Source organism: Bacillus rossius, chromosome 2, assembly GCF_032445375.1.
Source record: "Bacillus rossius redtenbacheri isolate Brsri chromosome 2, Brsri_v3, whole genome shotgun sequence".
NCBI lineage: Eukaryota > Metazoa > Arthropoda > Insecta > Phasmatodea > Bacillidae > Bacillus > Bacillus rossius.
Window position 1 is genome coordinate 62155612 of NC_086331.1, and position 25525 is coordinate 62181136.

The 25525-nt window shown below is 39.4% G+C and overlaps 1 protein-coding gene across 3 annotated transcripts in view; it reads left to right on the top strand.

Moving 5' to 3' along the window:
- The window catches only part of LOC134529322 (uncharacterized protein KIAA2013 homolog), a 138981-nt gene that overhangs the window by 11021 nt on the left and 102435 nt on the right, over positions 1 to 25525 (top strand). For all 3 annotated transcript variants that reach the window (XM_063363265.1, XM_063363266.1, XM_063363267.1), the window contains exons 2-3: positions 97 to 158; positions 252 to 358. In XM_063363265.1, the coding sequence (XP_063219335.1) occupies positions 103 to 158; positions 252 to 358 (163 nt within the window). In that variant the 5' untranslated portion in view covers positions 97 to 102. The remainder of the gene's footprint in view (positions 1 to 96; positions 159 to 251; positions 359 to 25525) is intronic.

The window sequence follows — 25525 nt, forward strand, 5'->3', positions numbered from 1 at the left end:
TTCTCCATTTACTCTGTACTGTAAACTAGGCATGAGACAAACTATGTATACGACAATTTTTGTTTGATTATTTTAACTTGGATTTATTTTTTACAGATCATAATGGATACCTCAGACATACGAAAGAAAGTGAAAAGATTGTTTGATGTCTACTTTACGTAAGTTTTTGTGGCAGTTAATGTTCTATATTACTGTTACTGTAGTAAAATCACAAAATAAAAATTAATGTAATCTGAACTGTTTTAATCCAGGTTCAAACGATTGTGCATCACCTGTTTAGTACTGCTGGTCCTTATCTGGTACTTTGGCCCGAAGTCACTTGTCACCAGATTTTCCTTTAGCATGGTTCCATCACCAGGTAATTTTGTGTGTGTCAATATTGTTTTAGAGTAATATATGTTAAAAGTAGCTTTGTGTTATTTTAGAAAGAATCGTTAATCATGTTGTCAACTCCTAGATTATTGTTATTTCATAACTAATAAGCCTTAGTGGGACTCTTTATAGGCAATATTTATTCTTTGTGTGATGCTAAATGTTTGGCATCATGTTATCAGGGGGAGATTAACATTACGCAAGCCTAGATATTTTTTATATAGTATTGTTACATAACATCCATGGCAGTGTTCAAGGATGCATACGTACAAAATCGGAAGCATACTCTAGTGAAATTCAACCTGAATGTTTTTAAAAAATTTTATTAATACCCAAAATGAGGAGAAACTTTGCATAACTTCAAAAAATGACCTTTTATAATTATTCTCTTTTTGTGGAAATAAAAGTTTTGACCCATTTTACCACTGCTTACTAAGGGCCATGATTCAGTAACTGGTGATCTTGGCTGACTACAGAGCTCATGGTAAGTCACTTCTTTTGCATTTTTCCTTCACTTTTTGTTGTGTTTGTATTGGTCACTTTTTCATAATTGTCACTTTTATTCATTTTTTGGTGGTGTTTAAGTTAGTTTGTCTATTTTTTTTTGTGCCTGACCCCTGCCTTTGTATTCCAAAATTTCTTTTAAAAAAACCTGTAAAAAAGTGTTTAAATAATTCTATTTCAATTTATTTAACTTTTAGGTTTAAATGTGCGAAGATACAGAATCCCACCCTATATAGTTCCGACCTTCTCCCTTTCTAATCTTTTCTCCTTTCCCATCCATTCCTTCCATTGTTGAATCTGGTGGTGTCATAATCAGAGGTCACACCCACCCAGCCAATAGATGACCTCTACAGAAGTTTAATTTTGTAGTGGCAGTATTAATAAAAAAATTATTTTCTTTATGTAACTGTGCTCACTCACCATATATTAACTACTTCTTGGTTTCTAAGTTGAGGCCAGGTTGCATCAAGTCACAATCGTGCCTAGCTAAGATGACTGTTCCTTGCACAATTATTAAACACTGAAAAAATTTCGAAAACTGTTGCTCGTATTACGGTGTAAAACTCTGTTAATGATTATATTTCTCGAAACTGTTAATGTGGTAATTAAAATAAAAAGTTTCAAATTATTTTGGTAATTTATTCTTATCAAGAGAATACAATCGCTGAGATGGTGCTACAATTCTTCCCGGCCCTCACTCAACGACTGAACGAAACACAGCACAGTACGAAACCCTTAAGAAAATTCAGTTAGCTGGAGACTTTCCCGAAATACTGCCTTACTATTGGCTACAAAACTTATTCTTACAATAATGAATCAGTAACTCCTTTCTTTGAGGGCTTCCCCTTGCTTTGTCACATGACTGTGTCTTTCTCTTACACCTAACACAAGAAGCAATAAATTATCATCTATCGGCGCCGCTATGTCGCAGCACGTCTTTTTTTCTTTCTCTCTGCACTATTCCTCACTGTTTTAAAACCACACTAAAACACACAAAATTACTGTTTAAAAAGAACATTTAAATGCAATAAAATACTGCATTTCACACTTATACAAATAATAACCAAGCCAGTAAAATGAAAGTCAATAAAATTAGATTAAACCTGCTTTTCTAAATAAAATACTTAAACATCAGAGTTAATTACAATAATATTACAAAAAATAAAACAAACTATGAAAAACTTGGTCTTTATGACCTTGAAGCAGATAATCAGCTGATCTACTGCGGTACTGTGAAAAAAATATTTTTATTCTTTTAGTAAATACTTGTACAAGCTGGGGAGGGTAGGGCCTTTCAATGTTACAAGGTCCATGAACATAATGTGCCTGAAATTTCGGCAAGTCTTTTTGCAGCCATCCTAAAGGGCAAATAACAAATGAAGAAATGGTATTTGGTTTTCCTAACCTAACTAAAGCTAAGTTTATTTTGTGGGATGGGTTTGGGTTAGGGAGGGACCTAGGTTCATCTCAGGCCTAGTCATGCTGGGATATGCCATGCAGGGAGAAGGTCAAATGTATCATGTGCTTTATTTAAGGATCGGCCTGCAATGTCATCGATTGAATCCATGACTCTCTTCTTATCTTATATCTAGATAAAAATTAAGTTTGGTCTAGGTTAAAACTGCACCCTAGACACATAAATGTGATGTGCAGTAGGCATGCATTAATAATATAGGATAATACAGCATAAAGAGAATGTTCTGGATGAACAGTGTGTCAGAACAGAAAAGAATCTATCATGCAAGGTGTTGGGATTTGGACCGTGGTCCACTTTTTATTTATCCAGCTCTGGATTTTTTTTGTAACCAGGGACACATGCACCCTTGGGGGTGGTTGGCTGAACTCATCACCTACCCGGCCTCCAGACAGCATCTAAAAGCTGGAGAGAAAGAAGAAACAATCAAACACAAACACATACAAACTAGGCACTTCATTAGAATATTTGTGATGTATATTTGTGTATACACACACCTACACACACTATTATATATATATATATATTTATATATATATATATATATATATATATATATATATATATATATATATATATATATATATATATATATATATATATATATATATATATAATACAGTGCGCACCCTGCAGAGTCCACCTCCATAGGTTGGAGTTGATTTTGCCTATTATTTTTGAAAGGGTGCACTTTGCTTAAGAGTTTGGTTCACGATCAAGGTTGTGATTCAGTCCCGTTGGAGAGCGCTAGTAGACGTGTTTGATGGAAGGCTTGTTATCACAAGCATATCATCTTACCCGGTGTGACATTTGCTGGGCGGGGGAAAGTGGGGACAGAAGATAGACTGACCAACTGCTCATGAACAGGTTGTAGCGATCCGCCTCCTGTTGGTTTTTCTGATGAATACAATGATGTTGTCAGTTCACATTTTCGCAGTGCAGCTTCGTGTATAGTTTGTTTTATTTCTGCTTTCAAATCTGTAGGCTCCATCATCTATTCTATATTATGTCGGTTGATTCTGTTCCACACTTTTTTGAAGGTAAGGTGAAGCAATGATGTCATAAAAGTATAACGAAAATTGTAAAGCTCAGAGGGTAACGAAAAAGGCAATGTGGATTTGTGCATCATATTTTATCAGTGAAATTACTTGATGCAGACAAAGAATACAACAGCAGTGCTTGATGTTTGATTATAGCACACTTACATATTTGTGCATGTGCATATTTACACATTTGCATATTTATGCATTCACATATTTGTGCATTCACATACTTGTGCAATTGTGTACTTGAGCATCTGCATACTTGCACACATACAAATTTGTACACTCGCATACTAGCTACTTGCCTGCAGATTAATTCATTATTATATCATACTTGCTCAAATTAATAATGCTTACTACTTACTTCTCACTTTGTTAGTCAAAGTCTTGAAAAACAATTTACGTACTTAACTGAGAAAAAATATCTAAAATTATATTGAAATAAATATTGTTAAAATCAAGAAATATTCAAAATATATACAGTCATTCAAGCATCAAAACTTAATCTACCTTGAAATCTCTTCTGAGTTATTTCTGTGTAGAATAAAATATGGTTTTATTTCTTTCTTTTTTTTTAATGTTATTTTTCACTAACCTCAAACATAAATTATGTTTTAGATCCTTAATATTACGTTAACATTTTTCAATTTGCATGACAAATTATATTAGATTGATTGAACAAAATCCATGCCGTTTGGTTCTAACAAGTGTTGCTTTTTTCTGTGCATCAAATTTTTCTGTAATAAACTATTATTGCAATAAAAAGACATTCAGTTGTGTGACTAACTAAAATAATTCAGTGCAATATAAATATGTCCACGTTTATTTTGACAGTTGTAATTATAGTTTTAATAAACTTGGCCACATATTGTGCTATTTTTCATTATCTACCTCTCTTTTCTTCCTCTATGAAAAAAACAAGATTTATTAGAAAACTAGCTGCCCGACCCGGCTTCGCACGGCTATACTAATGAAAAAAAAATTAAGCCACAACTCCCATTTACAGTAATGGTAAATAAAAAAAAAATTCAGTGAAAATTTATTGCAATGCTGTATAATGTACTGGAGAGAAAATGAATAGCACCGATGGTTTCCCGACTCGTGCACGCAACGTACAACTGATGTACCCGTACTTCGCTACTGCAGTCTACAGGCAGATCACTCTTGCGCCGCTCATTATATATGCCCCTCCTTGTGGGTACGCCACTGCCGCGCGATGCTCGTTGCCATGGAGATGCAGAAGGCATGAACAATGCAAAATCCTGTTCTCATGCAGACTGTTGCCTGGTTTTAACCACCCATGGGATCTAATTTTCGGAAAATGTCATCCTGCGTAACATAAGGAACATTACTGTGAAGTTTCAAGTCTGTAAAATATATATACTTGAAAAAAAGGGTAATTTTTGATATTTAAAGTACCCGCAAAATTTCAACGGTGATGAGGACTGCACTAACAATGAAATAGTCGTTGCCATAGAGACGAATGAAGCATCGACAAAGCAACAGCCGTTGCCATGGTGATTTCCTACCAAAAACTGGAAATTTTGATATATTACGCCCCCGAAACTCCCCTTGGGATCAGATTTCCGCAGAATCCGTTCTTAGTGAGCGTCTACATCACAAAATGAGTAACTATGCTAAATTTCAAGTCAATCGGGTGTATAGTTTTAGAGATCTCATGATGAGTGAGTCAGTGAGTGGTATTTTGCTTAATAAACTTCTAGCGCCTGCGGCATTGTCAACACACACTTCGTACGTGTACTGCATGTTGTATCTAACCCCCTCTAACACATTTGATTCTAAATTGGACATTTATTAAGGATCCCTAATGTTATTGATAATATAATATAGCCTTATAGCCTTCCTCGATAAATGTACTATCCAACACTGAAAGAATTTTTCAAATCGGACCAGTGGTTCCTGAGATTAGCGCGTTCAAACAAACAAACAAACAAACTCTTCAGCTTTATAATTGTAGTTAGAAAATAAGTGAAACTCTTCAGCTTTATAATATTAGTTAGAAAATAAGTGTAACTACATATAATGCAAAAAATTAAATGCTACTAAAACTATAATATATAATTAGTATGGCACATTTATTCATCAAGGCTTAAGATACATCATATTTATCAGTTGAAATTGTTGATTTATAATCAAACAAACATTGCACACATACCATTTTTTCCAAAATTAGAAATTCAGTTATAATTTAATCTATCCAAATTTAATTATATATGCTTTATACCAGATGTCTCAGTTCCTCAAAGTCAAACTCTAGAATCAATTAAACACTTTAAAAGGAACTAAAAATATCTTGTAAAATGTGTTTAAAAAATCCTATGTTCAGGAATTATTTTACATAATTTTTTTGATGTGTAAACATCTTATCTCTCTGTGTACAGCATTTAGTAGGAATAATTTCATGAAAATGGAAAGGAAGTCATTGAACGGAAATGTGTAAACAAGATGAGGACCTACGTGTAGCAACATAAACCCATTCATAGTCATTTTCATTAATGTAATGGAACATTCCAATTGTATTGGTGTGTCAAATGTAACTTTATGATAGTGAAACTACCTTTAAATATATTTGGTAAACTAAAATAGCTAGCCATTGTAAAAAATTATTTCACTGTTTAAAATACGTAAGAAAACAGGTATTACAGCAATTATAATATATATTCTCCTTAATTCCCATACGCTTAGTAGCACAGCGGTAGAGTGTCTACCTGATGACCTCAAGGGACATGGTTCAAATCTTGTTGCTGGAAAAACTTTTTTTTACTTTTTTTAATAACAATATAATAAAACCCGCGGCTTTGCTCGCGCAACTTCAGTATTGCTAAAATCTTTCCATGTAAAGAAAAGTTTGTGACTAATTGCAAACATTTTTTTCTAAATAAATACACAAAATACTCTACATAATTAATTATTTATGTTATTTATACTAAGATTCTTACATACAGCTTTGTTTGCTATGGAGATATAAATATTTTACAATATAACATAACTTACTCCCTTTTCACGCCCTTAAAAAAAAAAAAGCAATTTGTAACGTTATATGCTTTATTCTAAATTTCTAATCCTTAGGGATAGCAGATTTGGACACATGAATTTTTTTCTTTAAGCTAAATTTAACCCCTTTACAACCTTTAGGAGAGCTGAATCTTGAACATAAGTTAAATAATAGTTTATTATATTTACCATTAATTTAAATCTTTCTTAATTAGTTTCAGTGATGTGATTTTTTTTAATAAATAAAGACTTCCCTGTTTTCACCTCCATTAAAAGATGAATTTTAATAAATGCAAAATATTAGCAATATGTAACTTTTGATCCAAGTTTTTTTTATTTTTTACCTTCTTATTATAAATGAATTTGAATTGTTATTTTTTTTTGATTTACAGGGTTCGTACGGTCCTTAGTAGTCCTTAAAAAGTCCTTAATTGTTACTATTCATTTTAAGGGCCATAATAATTATTTATTTTGTCTGGTGGTCCTTAAAAGTCCTTATTTTGTTATACTTTATTCATCAAATTCACGTTTGTTTTCTTCATTCTTTTCAAGTATTTAAAATAATATTTTGGAATGAGCAGCGTCAATAATGTCTAGAAATTTGCATCGTGTATTTGACCATGATGTTTTAATTTGTGTACGTGAAGTATGCTGTCGCTGACTCGCTGTGTTGCCAAACGTGCGTACGTTCTTGTAAATGTACCAATATTCAGACATGCCAACCTTTACGGATCTTCCGTAAAATGTATGGAAAGTGCTTGGTTTTTACGGTTTTACGGGAGCTGTTAATATTTTACGGATTTTTCTTATGTCATTTTGAGATTGAACAATTTTCCGTGCCGTACTAGCGATTTCAATAAATTGTGCGCTTGTGGTAACATACTTATGGTACGTATATCGTACTTGTAACCAAATTATTGTGTCTGGTTTAATAACGTAATCTTTAGGTACCATAGTAATTACTAACTAGCGTACGAGATATGTAGTCATTCTACCTGTACCACATTTATTTACATCGCACGAACGTAGCCGAACCGACCAGCGGTTCGTGATTCGACAGTCGGTTGCTAAAATGGTGGAACTGTGTCACAATACGTAGGCTTGATAAAGGAAGTTGTTTTGTTCAATGGACGGTACAAAGCCAAGAAGCAGCCATGCATTTTTCGCTCGATTGGTGTGTTTTTCAAGTGTTGTGTTCTTCTTTGTTTGATTTGAGGGCTGATCGCGCATTGCCGGTGATTTCGAGATGTTAACTATGGGCGCCACCACGTGGAAGGGCACGTGGACCCGGCGGAGTCTCTCACTCAGGGCGTGACGTAGCCCAAGTGGGGACGAGTTACCAGCCCTTTCTATCCTAGCTACCCAGACCTGGCCCGCTCTAGGCGTCGGGCACGCCACACTCCTAGACTCACTCACCACGTGATTAAATAAGTACTCACTTTATATTTAATTCTCCAGATTTAATTTCACTAACACGTCTCTCTACACGCCCGTTACACGTTACACATTACACGGTTAAAAAGCCTGAGGCACGAATCGGTTTAGGTGAAGGCATGGTCCACACACGTGGCCATGCTGCAAAGTATACTTATTACACGGTGATGAAAAAAACTCGACTGAGACAATTAATTAATTAAACAGCCCGCTGACCGAGAGCTGCCCCGAGGATGACGAACGAAAGCGATTTAAAAAGAATTAACGATACAGAAATTACTTGGTCAGTGATGAACAAAGGTTGAGGTCCCCGGGGTGCTGGCGCGTCTGCTCTCGGTCAGTGATGAAGATGGACTGGGATGAGCTCATCGCTCGCAGGTGGCAACATGGCGCCCTTCGCGCCAACGCAATTACCGTTACTATATTCTACGACTCCGTGCCCCGGCGAAAGTTGAGTAAATTACAGATAAACATTAAAAATATATAAAAATTACTGACAATGGAAAGTTTGTTACTATTTACTTATTTAATGATAATTCATATAAAAGCATTCCTATCCTCGTCCAAGTCCGTGCCTGTTCGGGTCCGCCCGGGCAACGTCTATAGTTATTTAAGGTAACTTATTTAAATTAAAGAAACACAAGTAAACTACACAGCACTGGGGCGAAGATGGATGAAAACAAAAAGGGTTTACAAATAATATTAAAACGTAGCAAATTAGGGGTGCGGCGCACTGCAGCTAAGCGCCCTCTTGCCGGGCTAGACACACACGCACACACGCACGCACGAGCGGGAGGTTTGAATATAGATGGTGGTTGGGCGGTGTCGTATCGGGCTCAAAGGGGCCGCAGGCCCGGACGACGTCAATTGCCCCCTCCGAAAGTAGGCCGATATGACAGCGCCGTTTGACAGATGGTTGGGGGGCGTTGCCTGTGGTGTTTACGTCGCGCACTCCCACGTGGCAATGTTGATGTTTATGTTTGTGCGGGCAGGTGGCAATGTTGACATGACGGACGGACAAGCAATGTTTACACGATGGAAGGGCGAGCAATGTTTACATGATGGCGGCGAGCAATGTTTACAAAATGACAGTTGAGCAATATTTACACTATGGAGGACGATACACACGGACAGAATGGGCGCTGGCTGACTAACCTTGTGGGTGGTGACCCACCAGTTGTCCTGAGCCCCAAATCTGCGTCAGCTGCGGCTGCGGCGGCTGCTGCGTGTGATAGCGTGGCGGTGGCCAGGGCGCCGGCCGGCAGGGGCGGCGGCGGCCAAGGTCAGGCGGCTCGTGGCAGGCGGGCAGCAAGCGCGGGCGGCGCTCGGCACGACCCGGCTCAGCCTCGCCGACAGGCGGGCGCTTCGCGGCCCGTCGTGACAGACGGGTGACAGGTGTCGAAGTCCGGGTGACGGTCACGTTCGGCGGTGGGACGGTCGGGCGTCCCGGCGTCGTGGCGTCGACCTGCATCGCGACAGGCGGATGTAGGGAGCTCAGGCGACTCTTCACGGTGCGGCGTCCCAATGTTGCCAACTTGCGACATTTGGGTGGCGTCTCGTGCGGCAGGGCACTTGACCGGTGTTCCGGTACTGCGGCGATCGGCGTCGGAATCGGGCGTCGTGGCGCCTCGGTCGATTCTGGCGTCGTGTCAGGTGGGCATGTAGGCGGCGTCGGCGTCGCGCGCGTCCGTCTCTTTCGGTCCGGTTCATCCGTCTGTGCCTCGAAGCCAGGCGGGCACAGAGGAGCAAATCCAGGCGGCGGGGCGGCGCTCAGGCGTCTCGGCGTCATGGCCCTGGACATCGTGTCGCAAAGCGTCCTGTTTGCGACTGCGCACTCTGGTAGCGGTGACGACGGCCGGATGACGTCGAAGCCAGGTGGTGGCGACAAGGTGACACGAAGCGTCGGCGTCGAGTCTGGTGGCGTCCGTGGCGAGTCGTGTGGCGGAGACGATGCGGGTTTCGCCGGAAATGACCTTGGTGGCGTCGGGACGGCGGTTCGGTGCGGTGGCGAGGTCATTCCGGCGTCGGGAGGTGTCTCCGACACGAGGCGGGTGCTGGACGGCGTGGCAGACTGCGGTGGGACGGTCGTTGTCGGGCGTCGCTCGGTTGGCTTCGGCGAGTCAAGCGTCATCATAGTCGGGATGAGTGGCGTCAGGTCGGCGAAACGAGGTCTTGCTGGCGATGATGCGTTTGGACCAGCGTCGGGAGACGTCAGGTCGACGAGAGGTGCCGAGGTTGGCGGCTCCAGGACAGGAGGTGGCGGAAGCGGAATTGTCGGCGTCGGGACGGCGAGCGTCGGCGTCGGGATAAGTGGCGTCGGGTCGACGAAACGCAGTGTGGCAGGCGGCGGCGGGATCGGACTTGTGTCGGGAGACGTCAAGTCGATGAGCGTCGGCACGGCGGGCGTCGGGACGGCGGCCGTCGGCGTCGGGACGACGGGCGTGGGCGTCAGGACGACGGGCGTCTTTGTCAGAGCGGTAGGCGTCGGTAACGTAACACGTGGCGGTGCGGGTGACGTCAGGACGTACCTTCGTGGTGCTGGGGTCGGCGTCGTGCGTGAGGAGTCGGCTTGGTGCGGCGGTGACGTTCCGGCAACGGGCGGCGTCCTTGGCACGGGCTGCGTCGGCGAGTCGAGCAGCGTCTTTTCCGGCGTGGTTGGCGTCGGCGTGAGCGGAGTCGTTTTCGGCGTGGTTGGCGTCGGCGTGAGCGGCGTCTTTTTCGGCGTGAGTGGTGTCGGCGTGATCGGAGTCGGTGTCGGCGTGAGCGGCGTCGGCGTTTCGGGAAGCGTCGAGGCGTGTCGTGGAGGATTTTCCAGCGTCTCTGCCTCGTACTGCGCCTGGGTGGCTAGGTAGGCAGTGCACCGTGCGCACGTGAAGGTAAAAAACTTGCGCAGTACGGTCCATTCACGTTCGCCGATACAGCCACGATGCCACAGGCCGGCACATTCCTGGCAGCGGTATCTCTCGCTACTACCTCCGGGACACGACCTAGCTCCACATTTCGTCACGCCGTGTATGCGGTACTCCGTACAGTAGCCACACTCGTATCCGGCGGCGGTCCTGCCATGCAAGTCCCAACTCGGGCGGGGAAAGTAACACCCGATACACTCGTCCGGATACGGATACATGTCTACGCACGTGGTACTCTGCACACGAACAGTCCTCACGAACACATCAGCACTGTGTTACTTACTGCGCTCGGAGTCCGTTGTTTGTGCGCGGATTCCTGGAAGCGTGCGCTTGGCTGATCACGTGGCTGGCGCGCCAGAGTCCCGCTATGCGCTCCGCGCGAACAATAGTTCCAGCGCGAACTTTAGTTCCGCGCGCTCCGCGTAACAACCGCCTATCTCACACGCTCGTACAGGTCTGGTTTTCGCGGAAGATGTAACTCGCCCCACGCTCTTGGGCGCCATTTGAGGGCTGATCGCGCATTGCCGGTGATTTCGAGATGTTAACTATGGGCGCCACCACGTGGAAGGGCACGTGGACCCGGCGGAGTCTCTCACTCAGGGCGTGACGTAGCCCAAGTGGGGACGAGTTACCAGCCCTTTCTATCCTAGCTACCCAGACCTGGCCCGCTCTAGGCGTCGGGCACGCCACACTCCTAGACTCACTCACCACGTGATTAAATAAGTACTCACTTTATATTTAATTCTCCAGATTTAATTTCACTAACACGTCTCTCTACACGCCCGTTACACGTTACACATTACACGGTTAAAAAGCCTGAGGCACGAATCGGTTTAGGTGAAGGCATGGTCCACACACGTGGCCATGCTGCAAAGTATACTTATTACACGGTGATGAAAAAAAACTCGACTGAGACAATTAATTAATTAAACAGCCCGCTGACCGAGAGCTGCCCCGAGGATGACGAACGAAAGCGATTTAAAAAGAATTAACGATACAGAAATTACTTGGTCAGTGATGAACAAAGGTTGAGGTCCCCGGGGTGCTGGCGCGTCTGCTCTCGGTCAGTGATGAAGATGGACTGGGATGAGCTCATCGCTCGCAGGTGGCAACATGGCGCCCTTCGCGCCAACGCAATTACCGTTACTATATTCTACGACTCCGTGCCCCGGCGAAAGTTGAGTAAATTACAGATAAACATTAAAAATATATAAAAATTACTGACAATGGAAAGTTTGTTACTATTTACTTATTTAATGATAATTCATATAAAAGCATTCCTATCCTCGTCCAAGTCCGTGCCTGTTCGGGTCCACCCGGGCAACGTCTATAGTTATTTAAGGTAACTTATTTAAATTAAAGAAACACAAGTAAACTACACAGCACTGGGGCGAAGATGGATGAAAACAAAAAGGGTTTACAAATAATATTAAAACGTAGCAAATTAGGGGTGCGGCGCACTGCAGCTAAGCGCCCTCTTGCCGGGCTAGACACACACGCACACACGCACGCACGAGCGGGAGGTTTGAATATAGATGGTGGTTGGGCGGTGTCGTATCGGGCTCAAAGGGGCCGCAGGCCCGGACGACGTCAGATTTATAAGTACCTATTTGGTTGTTTGCATTCGGCGCAGTGTTCTTACATCGCTCACGGTGGGAAAAATGATATTACTAATCACCTAAAGTGCTCCAAACACGTGGAAAATGTGAAAAGTGGTGAAAGAAATAGAAAAACCAGTAACTTTTTTGTCAGTGAAAGTTCTGGCAGTGACGTAATACGCGCAGAATGTTTGTTTACGTTCTTTTTAGTTTAACATAACCTTCCGATGAGCGTAGGAGACCACGCCGGTGCATTGTTCCGAAAAATGTTCCCCAAGTCGGATGTGGCAAAAAAGTATGGATGTGGGAGAACGAAATCTACTGCCATTATGCAAGAGATGGCTGCAGATGCAACCCAGTGCATTGTAAGTATTTTACAAACTTTGCCTTTTTCTGTATCTACGGATGGCAGTAATGATTCTGATACTAAACTTTATCCTATTGTCGTAACATTTTACGACCCATCCCTACAAAAAATAGTTTCAAAGCTTCTTTTTTTGCCAGCTTTGCAAGGTGATGCCACAGGAAAGAACATTGGTAGTTTGCTTGTAAGTGAACTTGATCGTTTACATGTACCCATTGAGCATCTTGTAGCTTTTTCTGCTGATAATCCAGCAGTGATTTTAGGCAGTAAAAATGGTGTGGCTGCAGTTATAAAGGAGAAACAAGAAGAGCTTGTTATTGTTGGTTGCCCATGCCATTTAATTAACCTGGCAGCTGGAAAAGCAGCAGCTGTTCTACCCTGCAGTGCTGGGGATATTCTCATTGATATATATTATTATCTTGAGAAAAGTGCCAAACGTAAGGAAAAGCTCCAGAAATTTGAAGAGTTGTACAATAGTGAAGCAAGGAGCATTTTGAAACACATTTGTACTAGGTGGTTATCACTTGGACGTAGTTTGCCTAGGCTCATAGACAACTGGGACCCTTTGCAAAGTTTTTTCAAGGATGAGGTGACTACGCAGAAACAGCAGCCATCTGCAATGCCATTCAAAATCCCAAAAGTTGAAGACAGAAGTGGTTCTGTAGGCTTAGGAAGTAAACATGATGCAACACAAGATTTTTCTACTTCATGTTGTAAACATTCAGCCAACAAATCAGTACCAAGCGCGTCCAGTTCTGTGAACATGCCTGTTAAGTCACCTGCCTCAAACTTAGTTCAAAAACTCAGTACACCTAGGCTTGTTGTAAGTCACTCAGCTGAAGGAAGTACAACTGTTAAGAATAAGAAAAGACATTTAAACTTGCCTTATAGTAGGCAAATGAAAAAATCTAAATTCAGTTCCAGTTCTGTAGAAGCAAAAGCTAGCCTGAAAAACCCATATTTGAATCTGTCCCGTGAAGAAAAATTATTCATGTTCCTTTCTTCTTCTTTGAACAAAGCATTTTGTCTTTTGCTTTACATGACACCTTGTTTTGAGACAACAAACACTGTATTGCAGTCTGCCTCTCCTCAAATTCACATTTTGAGAAGGTTACTATGTGATCTTCTGCAAGAATTGCTGGTAAAATTTGTGAAACCAGTTGCTATAAAGTATGTAGAGTTCCATCAAGTGAGTTACCACTCCACTGAGAATCAGCGTGAAGACTGTGAATTAGTTATTGGTAGTAAGCCATCTCAGGTTGTTGAAAAACTTGAAGAAAATGACAAACAGATATTTTTTACTGCAGTAAGAACCTACTTTGTAACTGCATGTGATTATATAATCACTAAATTCCCTCTGAAAAATGAACTACTGGAGAAAGCAGAAGTTGCAGTGATTGAAAACATAGAAAATGCCAAGTTTTCTGATGTAACTTTTTTCACTAAAAGATTTCCATTCATTTTGCCAGTTAATGATAATGAAACGAGAGACATTGCAGTTGATGAACTTCAAAAGCAGTTCTCTTTACTTCAGCTGGAAAATACTTCATCTCTCTTCAATAAAGAAGATTTAGTTGATGTAAAGTGGAGTACTGTGGGGAATATTGTAGGTGTAGATGGCCATAAAAAGTTTGACAGACTGTCAAAAGTAATGTTATCGGTATTGACGATTCCCCACAGTAATGCGGAATGCGAGCGTGTTTTCAGTCTTGTTACTAAAAATAAAACCAAGTTCAGATCAGAAATGTCAACCAAAACATTAGAGAGCATGTGTGTTATGAAAGCAACCAGTCAGGAGGTTGCTATGAACAAAACTTTTCTGAACCTTTTCTAGTGAAAGCCAAAAAAGCAACCGCAGCCTCTTTAACGAAAGAATAACTTATGTGGATATTTGTGACAGTGTAAATATTTTCCCTTGTTTTCCAGTGATTTATTTTAACTATGTTGCAAAGGTTGTGTTAGTTGTTCAATATGTACAGTGGTTGAACTGTCCAATCAAAATCTTCAGTCATCTACTAGCCATCTTGCTCCAAGAAAAAGGAAAGTAGGTGAGTATGTGTATGGTTCTATACTTAAATGAAGAAAATGATATTGTTGTGTATCTTCTGAAACTTAAATAGCACTGTTGTAGACATATATGGTTTTAATTAGAATTTTAGGCCTAGGTTAAATGTACACAAAAATTTGCCGCTTGGATTTCACGCAATGTTTTTAGCATTTCTGGATTTTACTGATAGGTCTTTTAAAAAGTTGGCATGTCTGAATATTTATGTTACTCAGGACACTATAATTTAAATCTGGTATCTACCTTGGAGGTTTAATTTGGTGTATGGTACGACAATTATCGCGTCTTTGTTGTACCGTACGAGACCCTACAAGGTCTGGCAACACTGTTCTGTTGCCTACGTTCTGTGTGTGGCTCTCCAATCAGTACTTTGATCCACGTGTGTGTGTGCATTTTTACGTAGATCGAGGTGTAATGTTTGTGCGCTAACATGCCGGAGAAGTGCATTTTTAATCATTTATGGCTTGATAAAGAAAGTTATAAATTGTGGCTGTCCCGGGAAACGACAGACAAGCATAAAGCAAGATGTCGGCCGTGCGGAAGAGTTTTCGATATAGGCCGAATGGGCGAATCGGCCTTGAAAGCACATATGTGAGTGTAACATTTTCATGTATTTATTAATATTTTTAAAATTAATATTATACTTCATTATACGTAACCTTGGTTCACTTATCGACTTTGAACAAACACGTGGTTTTCAATGTTTTAAGAGTATTACTTAAGCAAATTATAAAGACATACAAGATATGATTGCTTGTATCATTAATTTTTGTTAAAAGTAAGAAAACTATAAAGTATTTTTAATATGAATTACTACTTAAAAAGATTTTTCAATATTATTTCTCAGCCGATGTACTTGGCTGAAAGGATAACCTCCGAATTCACTTTACTATTTCAAAACGTTTTGAATATGATTGTCATACAATACATATTCAAAACGTTTTGAATATGATTGTCATACAATACTATATTTTTTGTAGGGGCAAAACACTGTTCATTGATGGAGGAGAAGAGTCTGTCACTAGGATTAGGTGATTTTCTCAGTCGGAAAGCAACAGTGCTTGAGAACAAAACTGATACAACTGCTTCCACCTCAACTGCTACAATTCCAACTGTTCAAGCATGTAATTTGCCAACCGTACATCAAAGTACTTCTTTGGATTCCTTTGCTTCTAGAAAAGAAGTACTTGATGCAGAAATTTTGTGGACTTTGAAATGTGTTCAGAGTCACTTCTCCTACAAGTCATCTGAGGAGTCTTCAAAACTTTTTTCCTTAATGTTCCCAGACAGTTCAATAGCACAACAGTTTTCTTGTGGTGAAAAAAAAGTTGCATATTTGTGTCATTTTGGTTTGGCACCCCATTTTCAAACACTTCTATTCAAGTATTGTCTAGAAATCAGTCACTATGTGTTATTGTTTGATGAGACATTAAATAGAAGTACTCAGCAGAAACAAATGGACATTCACATTAGGTTCTGGCACACGGACAACAGAGTCCGAACACGGTATGTTACATCAGCATTCATTGGACATGCCACAGCGGAAGATTTGCTGAAGAATTTTTACTGTTCCACACAGAAGTTGGATTTATCCAAACTGATTCAATTGTCTATGGATGGACCATCTGTAAACTAGAAGTTCTACAAACGTTTGCAGAAAGACCTCAGAAAAGAATATAATTTTGAATGCATGGACATTGGGAGTTGTGGTCTTCACATTTTGAATAATGCATTCAAGAAAGGTGAAACAGCCACAGAGTGGCATATATCTTCTGTTCTTGTCTCCTTTTATTCATTGCTGAAAGATGCCCCAGCAAGAAGAGAAGACTTTTTAAAAGAATCCAAAACACAGAAGATGCCTGTGAAGTTCTGTTGTTGCCGCTGGCTAGAAAATGTTCCTGCAGCTGAAAGGGCATTGCTAATTTGGGAGGATATTTCACAGTATGTCAAAAAAGTTGAAAAGGTGACTTAGCCAAAAGTTCATGCAAGTCATTTGGGATTGTAGTTGAGGCAACAAAAGACAAACTACTGACAGTGAAGCTAAATTTTTTTATCTCATTGGCAAAAATTGTAAAACCATTTTTAGAACAGTACCGAAGTGACAAACCATTGCTGCCTTTCTTTGCTGATATTTTACAGCTAGTTAAGAAGTGTACACAGGTGTACAATGTTCTGAAACCTGCACATATTTATGAGTGTGTGTCTACAGTTGATAATTTGTGTAAGTTTGATTTTTCATGCAAGAAATTCCATGCTTCGCCAAGTGATATGAGTTTAGGATTTGTTGCCGACAAATTGTTGAAAGAGAAACTCTTCCAGGAACATGTAAAAGAAAAGCAAGTAGTTGTTTTGAAGCATGAATGTCAAAATTTTATTTTGACTATGCTGAAGAGCTTGATGGCCAAGTGTCCATTGAATTTCTCTCTTGTGCGAAATGCTTCATGTATAGACCCTTCTCTAATGGCTAAAGATTCTGTTGGCTGCAATAGCAAAATGAAAAGCGTTCTGACGTACTTTGTCCAAAAGAAGAAGATTTTGCCTGAAGATTGTGACGAGATTTTGATTCAGTTTAGAGACTTTATGGAGAATGTTGTCAAACATTCACACTGCGAGTTTTTGAATTTTGACTGGAAAGAAGGCCTAGACACATTTATTAGTGGCTTCTTTATAGGCGCAGCATATGAAAAGGTTTGGGATGTAATTAAAATGCTGTTGATTTTGTCACATGGACAAGCTTCAGTAGAAAGAGGTTTTTCTGTGAATAAAGCTTCTGAAGTAGAGAACTTGAACCTCATTGGTGTCCCGTCGCACAGTTTATGACTACATAATGTATTGTTGTACCATCTATGATGTGCCAATAACAAAAGAGCTTAGGATGTCAGCTTCGTCTGCTCGATCCAGATACATGCAGTACTTAGAGGATCAACGTGCTCAGAAAAATACAGAGAGTGAACAGGAAAAGAGGAAGGTAATGTTTGATCAGCTTGAAAAGTTTAAAAGGAAGAAGATGTGCTTGGAAAAGGACATAGAAGAATCTGAGATGTCTATTGATAATCTTGCACAGAAAGCGGAATCTTCCAGAGACATAGGACTTTTCATTGAGTGCAATACAATTAGAAAAGAAATTTCTGAAAAGAAAAGCGAGCTCTCTGATATTGGAACCGAAATAAGTGAACTGTCAAGAGTGGTGAAATAGTGTCAAGTGTTTTAGTCCATAATGTTTTATAATTTTTTTGCACAAGGAATCTTTTTTTTAAACAGTGTTCTACTACTTATGTAAATAATTATTAGGGTACTTTTTTACTTATGATCTCTTTCTACTGATTGGGAACTAAAGGAGTTAAATTATCTTATGTGTGGTAAGTACACAAGATTATATATATATATTTTTTTTCAAGTTGTGTGTTTTTGTTGCCCATTTTTTCTGCTGTAAATTTTTAAAATCCCGTAAATATTTCTTAAAAATGCTTTTAAAAAGTCCTTAGAAGTCCTTAGAAGTCCTTATTTGTCATGCTAGCAATGGAGTACGAACTCTGTTTTAGAAACAAAAACCTTAGGGTTTGAATTTCACAAACTGGTCAAATTGTGGTAGGTAATATTCTTATGTTTATTATTGGTACCCAAAATCATTTACTATGCTTTATTTATTTCAGAGATATAATTATTCATCATAAAACCAAACTTACCCATTTTCATCCATTCGGGATTGCATTTCACAAAATGGTAACATTGTAGTTGGTAGATTTTGTATGTTTATTATTCATCCCTTGTATGTATATTTGTTATGCTTGGTTAGAGTAGGAGATATAATTAATTATTTTTAATTCATATTTACCTCTTTTTCACCCCTTAGGGTTAGTAGTCACATAATGGTAAAATTGTGATTTGGTAGTTTTCTTATGTTTATTTTTGGTAGCAAAAATAATTTATATGCGTAATTTTCTTCGGGGATATAATTATTAATCTTAAAACCACATTTATCTTTCACCCCTTAGGGGTTGTATTTTGCAAAATATAAAAATTTTAGTTGGTAATTTTGTATGTTTATTATTGGTACCCCATATAATTTATAACCTTTAATCAATTAGGAGATATAATTATGTATCTTAAAAACATACATCTTTTTTTTTCCATCCCTTAGGGTTAGATATTTTGGAAAAATATATAAATTTTGTTTGGTAGTTTTCATATGTTTATTATTGCTACCCAATATCATTTATTACACTTGATTAAATTAGTAGATATAACTATTATTCTTAAAAACATACTTACCCTGCTTTTAACCCCTAGTGCAGGGGTTCCCAAAGTGTGCGCCGCGGCGCCCTGGTGCGCCGTAGAAAGTTAAGAAGGGCGCCGTGAAGCGATTCTCTTTACCATTCTCCAAAACCTCACCTTAAGATGAGCTTGTTGTCTCACAAGACCTGTTGACCCTTTTCACAGAACACCTTTCGAAGCTCATTGAATGGTTTTCAAAATACTTTGCCGAAGATGATGTCTATAAATATGCGTGGATCCAAGACCCATAACATGCACAAGCTCCACCAGAATATACATCGGAAGAAGAAGAAAGTCTCATTGAACTCTCTTGCGACAGCAGCCTTAGAACTAGATTCTCACATGTTCCGATTTGGTGGAGTTTTGGATATCGGTTCAAAATGAATATCCCACTTTAGCTTCAAAAGCTATAAGAATTTTCATTCCTTTTGCAACATCTTATTTGTGCGAAGCTGGATTTTCAGCTGTAGCTGTACTCAAAAGCAAATATCGCTCAAAGATCAATGTGGGGCAAGAAATGCGAGTAGCAGTGTGAAACCTTATTCCATGTTTTGAAAAAATGTGTTAAGATCACCAAGCTCGCCCATTACATTGACTAGCTAGGTAGCTATTGTATTTTATTTTTGTTGTTCTTTAAGTCTCTCTTGAATGTTTTTTGCATCGCGGACTGAAAAAGATTGGGAAACCCTGCCCTAGTGTTTGAATTTCACAAAATATAAACATTTTTGGCTGGTAGTTTTCGTATGTTTATTATTGGTACTGAATATAATTTATTACGTTCAACTAAATTTGGATATACAATGGGGTTAAAATTCTCAAAATATAAAAATTGTGTATGTTTGTATTATTTTGTTTATTATTGGTACCCAATATTATTCATTATGCTTAATTAAATTTGTAGGTATAAATACAGGTTGGCCATGGACCGGGAAAAGTCGGGGAGTTTGAAACAAGTCAGGGAAAACCTGGAAAAGTCAAAGATTTTTTTTGATGGGTTAGGGAATTTTTTGAGATAAGCTTGTTTCAGCATTTTACTAGTTTCTTCAATGGCCATTCGTTATAAAAACGTGAGTTGGCTGTATAATTTTCAAAATTGTGTATGCATAATACCGTATTCATCCAATTATCCATGACAGAAATGTTTTTTAATGTGTGTTTACAAGTATGGGGCATGGCTTATTCAAAACTTGACAATGCTGCAAGGCAACACTGCATAGCTTAATTTCCTTCAATCTTCAATGTTGGTTAAGCTGCTGTTCGTTAAATGATTAAATGACCACAGACATCTTGCATGTGGTTTGAAAATGCATATAGTTGTGAAAAAAAGATGTTGCAATGATTACCAAAGGTTTGCGGTTGCGATTATCTACGACGGCTGAAATACCCCTAAAAATATATGTTATAAATACTGAACAGAATGTCCAACTTAATTGCTACTGGAGTGGTGTTTTGACCGTCACTGCCCGACATGGCTGTGCGTGGTAGTAAGGCAGGTAGGATGCCTTTATTCCCATTGCTACGTGACACAACAAGCGGTCCAGAACACACAAGCCATGGGAAGAACTCACTGCACCCAGAATGTTCATCAGTTGCTCGCTCGTGGTGGAGTTCTAGGAAGCGCGCGTGCCCTGGCAGGTCACGTGATCAATTCAGTCCTGTTACCTGTGCCACTCGACTGCTGGTCTCCGTGTCTGGTGCACAACAGCAGATAACACATGCTCGCTCGTAAAGGCCTGGTAATCTCGGTAGCTTTAGCTCTTGGGAGACAATTTTTGTGAGCTCGTAGGGTGGTTTTGATATGAAAAGTTGTTAAGTGGGTGCCACCCTATGTTTAGGGGCACACGGACCTGGCTGAGACTCCTCTCAGGGCGTGACGTTGCCTGTGTGGAAGCGAGATTCGACCCTTCCGAATGTGAGCTACTTTACTGGGACCTGGCTTGCTCTCAGCGTCGGGCACGTTATAAGCATAATATGTTACAGTGGGCTGTTGAGGTGTCCCATGTGCCTGCTAATTGAATATGGTCTACAGGTGGCCAAGAAATAACATGAGATTCCTTAACACGTATTCTATTGATGACTACAAATTACAGCCCACCCGCTCTCATGTTCAAAGTAAACAATCCCAAGGCCCAAATGGCAGGAATCAGTTACAGTTGGGTACAGACTACCTTCCGGGTTGTACATTGTTTTGCGTCTGTTGGTTTCAAAGTCCCATTGAGGGGAAGTAAATATTTAACTAAACAGTCTGCCGCCCGAGGCAGGCCCAAAGGACACTAAGAAAACAATTGGAATTATTAAATTATTAGAACATAATTACTTAGTCAATTATGACGAAGGATTAAGTCCACTGGGAGCTGGCGTGTCCTACCTCGGCTGTTGGCAACAACAGACTGGGCCGGAAGGGCTCGCTCTCTGAAGCATCATTGCGTCTTCATGCCAGACAAAGCTACAGGTACAATTATTTGATTACGTGCCATAGGTTGTTGGAGATAATAAATATACAAAGTTATTGTAAAAAACAAAGCATCTCTCCCCACGCCCTCGTTATTGATAAAACAAACAGTGATTTATTATTTGATATTGAAAAGGAGTGCCAGGTTCTGCCAAATTTGAGTCCACTCGGGGTTACCTGGCAACATCTTTGTGAAAGAACATAATTAACTTATAACAATAAAACATGACATTTGACCTCAGTCAGCGAAACACAAAACACTGGTGGCAAAAAGGAAAGGTTTACAATATTACTGTTTAAAATTACGGGAGCGAGGCACTGCTACCACATTGCCCTCTTGCAGTGGTGTGCTATTCAAACACACTGTCAAACAGTCACGTACATTGGCTATATAAAGAGCCCTGGGAAGAGAATTGAGTTGTAATAGGCTCGTGGGGCGAAGACCTGGTCAACGTCAATACATAAAATGTATTACAGAAAGAAAATCCAAATTACTACGAAAACATTAAATCAAAACAGTCCAGAAACCAGTCAATAAACTGAAGTTATTTCTAGGCACTGTGTGAGACAAAGAACTGTCTTAGAACCTTCCATGAGTGTATAAAATGATTTGTTCCTGCAAGAAGATCTATTATATAGGATAAACTGGCAGAAGGATCTCTATTGCCTAAAAGAATGTTTAGCAGACATCAAAAAACGAAATAAAGGGCACATGCATTCAGCTTTGATCAGGTCCAACAAATTGTAAACATTTCCAACTACAACCACAGATTAATCAGAGAAGCCATAGAAATAAAACTACCACAATAATATCAACTAGAGATTAAGTAATATGTGCAATTCTTTATTTTGTCATAATACTGAATAGTAGTAGGAGTTTGCTGGTTTTGGGAGATATTTATGGTGTGGGGGTGCGGGGTAATGATCAGTGTTGCTAAACATAGCAGGTTGTTGGGCTACCTGAGTAGGAGGTAAAACAAGTAGTTGTGTTTTAAATACCATGTGGCAAGAAAGTCACGGGGGAAAACGTCTGCTGGTGACGTCACGGTTGGCGATGGCCATCTTGGTTCATCCTTTCGAAGGTAGGTGGCACTGATGTAAGGTATGCTGGTGTTATTTTTAATAATTAAAACATATTTTGTGTAAGCCCAGTTGGTAGGATGCAAATTGATAGACAGATACATTAACCACCAGGCTGCCAGATAATTTGGTATATAAACAAATAAATACGGAATATATACTACTTATTGGCGGTGCCAAATTCAAATAGTAGAGTTTAAATTCAGAGTGTGCCATATTTAAATGTCAAAAAGCACCAACGATCATGTCATATGCTTGGAGCACTATGTTTAAATTCAGAGGGCACATCTTTAATTCCAGCTTATGCTTTTTACAGTCTGCAAACCTTTTTTAATGGTACTAGTTGATTGTGTCCAATTCAAATATCACTTTTAAAATTCAGAGCGTACCACATTTAAATTCTAAAAGGAGCCAACCACCGTGTTTCATCTAGGGAGTGCCATATTTAAATACTAAAAGGCACAAAGTTTAAATTCAGAGAATGCAATATTTTTTTTATAGTATTAGTTGGTGGTGCCAAATTCACACACCGGTGTCAATTAAACATATTGTGTATGTATTTCTATGCAAAATTGTACCCTGACTTACGCAAATTCGACTTACATGGTTATCGCTCGGTCTCACCTATCGCATAAGTTAAAGGGTATTATTGCACCTTTATTTTCCACAATTTTTTACGGTGTTTACTACCCCTAATTATTTTACTGAAATTTTGCATCAGTGGTGGTTGTAAAACTTAGTGTTCTATCAAAAAAATTTCTCTATTATTTAGATTACTGTCCTATGCCAGAACACCAGGCCTTTAGTTGTTATTTTCCCTTGAGGATGGCTGCAACAAGGCGTGCTGAAACGTCAGGCACACCATTTTCATGGACATGACCTCAATCCAGAAGCCAAGAATTAGTTAGTGACTCAAGCCTTGAAAGCTTTCATTCTACACTATATATTTTTTTGTTTTGTAATGTATGGTGTGTGTTCGTTAAGGGTGGAATCCATAGTCCCTGAAACAAGTCACTTATTTGATAACCTTGGAGTGTTGTTTCTTCATGTTATGTATGCCCAAGTATTGCTTATTATAAATTTATAGTTGTAAAATTATGAAATTTTTCTCAATAATTTACTGTCACAAAATAAGTTTTACTTATAAGTATTTCTTAAGAAGTCACAGTTAATAAAGCAGTACTTATCTGTCAATATAAGTTGTTGTGTATCAAGTTGTGTGGTGAGGACTGCCTGGTTTCCTTTAAGGGTGCCGTCTGGATGCTGTAGACATTTACCTCTATGACTCTTATTTAAAAAGTATTTTAGATTTTAAATTTTTGTTTGCGCAGGAAAGGAATAAAAAGTACATTCGACGTCAGTCTGGTGGATTTAAGTTGCTCTTTATCCACATTTACACTTTTCTGACTCCACCAATATCATGAAAATGGCCTTTTTCAACCTACTTTTTTGTGGAGTAAAAATTGTCAGAATTTAAGGAACTCACCAGTCGGACATGCCCTGGACCTTCTTGCATTGATTCCTGCATTTTAACATGCATGTCACCATGGAAAATTTTTAATGGCAATACTAGAGGTAAATGTCTGCACCGGTGAAACTGCTCGCCATCTTGTGACAACCTCTGTAATGGCTTGCCAGATGTTTCCCCTACCGCCATGCAAATATTTGTGTGACCTCTTATTAGTGCAAGGTATGAAAAATAGTATTTGAAGGTCAAAAATGTATAAATACCTTAGTAGGCATAATACGAAATTTGTTCTATGTTATTCAGTGCAGTGAGCTAAAATCTTTTAAAACAGTTTTGTGGCATGAAATATGAGAAAATGTTTAATCAATCAATCTGTAATATTGGAGAACCTTTTATTATGTTATATACATTCAGTTCTTAAAAAGTTCAAGAAGTTTATAAAAGTTTCCATAACATTTCCAGAAGCAATAATTAATTGAAAATCTACCTAAGCCTGTATGCTATGCAAAGAAGGGTGGATTTCTTTTACTCCATTTGTCATACTGACCAAACTGTGTGGTTCAGTTATATTATTTATGTCCAAATTTCCCAACTACTGACTTCAGTTTGAAAACTTGCCTGTTTGCCAATGTTGTATTTTTAACACCATTTGTGACTGTATAAAACTGCCCGTGCCACTGGTGCAGGAATGCTGTTAGTTTAGTAGCCAGTTAAAATTTTAAAAATATACAGTTAAAAATTAAGGAAAATTTCAGTAGTTAAAAATTTTTGTTATTAAAAGTTTGTAAGTTAAAATGCTCATTTACAGCACGGCTGTACTGGTGGCACCATAGAGATTTTAAAGTAGTTTTGCGAATAACTGAGAAACAATCAGATTGAAATCAACCGTCTATGTATAGTAGTGTCCAGATTTGTATTTCTAAGACAATGATTCCAACAATTATTTTTACGCATGCAGTCACATTTGTCTGTGTGACATATACAGAATACATTACACTATTAACAAGTTACTATTAACCACTAAAATAAGTATTTTGCAATATCATAATACAAAATATGTTGTATGTAATTGGCGTGCAAACTGAAGTAAAGATGCTAAGCGATTCGGGCGCATGACAAGGCTGCGGCCTCAGTCGTCTCAAGGCCAGCAGTACTGGAGGGGAAGGAGAGAGGGAACTAAGAGCAGGGACGGGGAGAGGGAGAAAATGATAAGAAAAGAGAAGAACGCGGCAGAAGAGGGTGGCGTGTAACAGTATACTTACTCAAGTCGCCACCCAGCTCTGAGCAAGAAAGACATGATATATACGCTCCAGCCGAACGGCGTCCTTAAGCTCCAAGTTCTAGTTGACATATGTTGTCTTGGGGTTACTGCTTTATTATAGGTATCATTCACAATATTAAGGACGCCACCACATGGGAGAGCACGTGGACCCGTCAGAGACTCTACCTCAAGGGTGTCGTCGACAGGACAC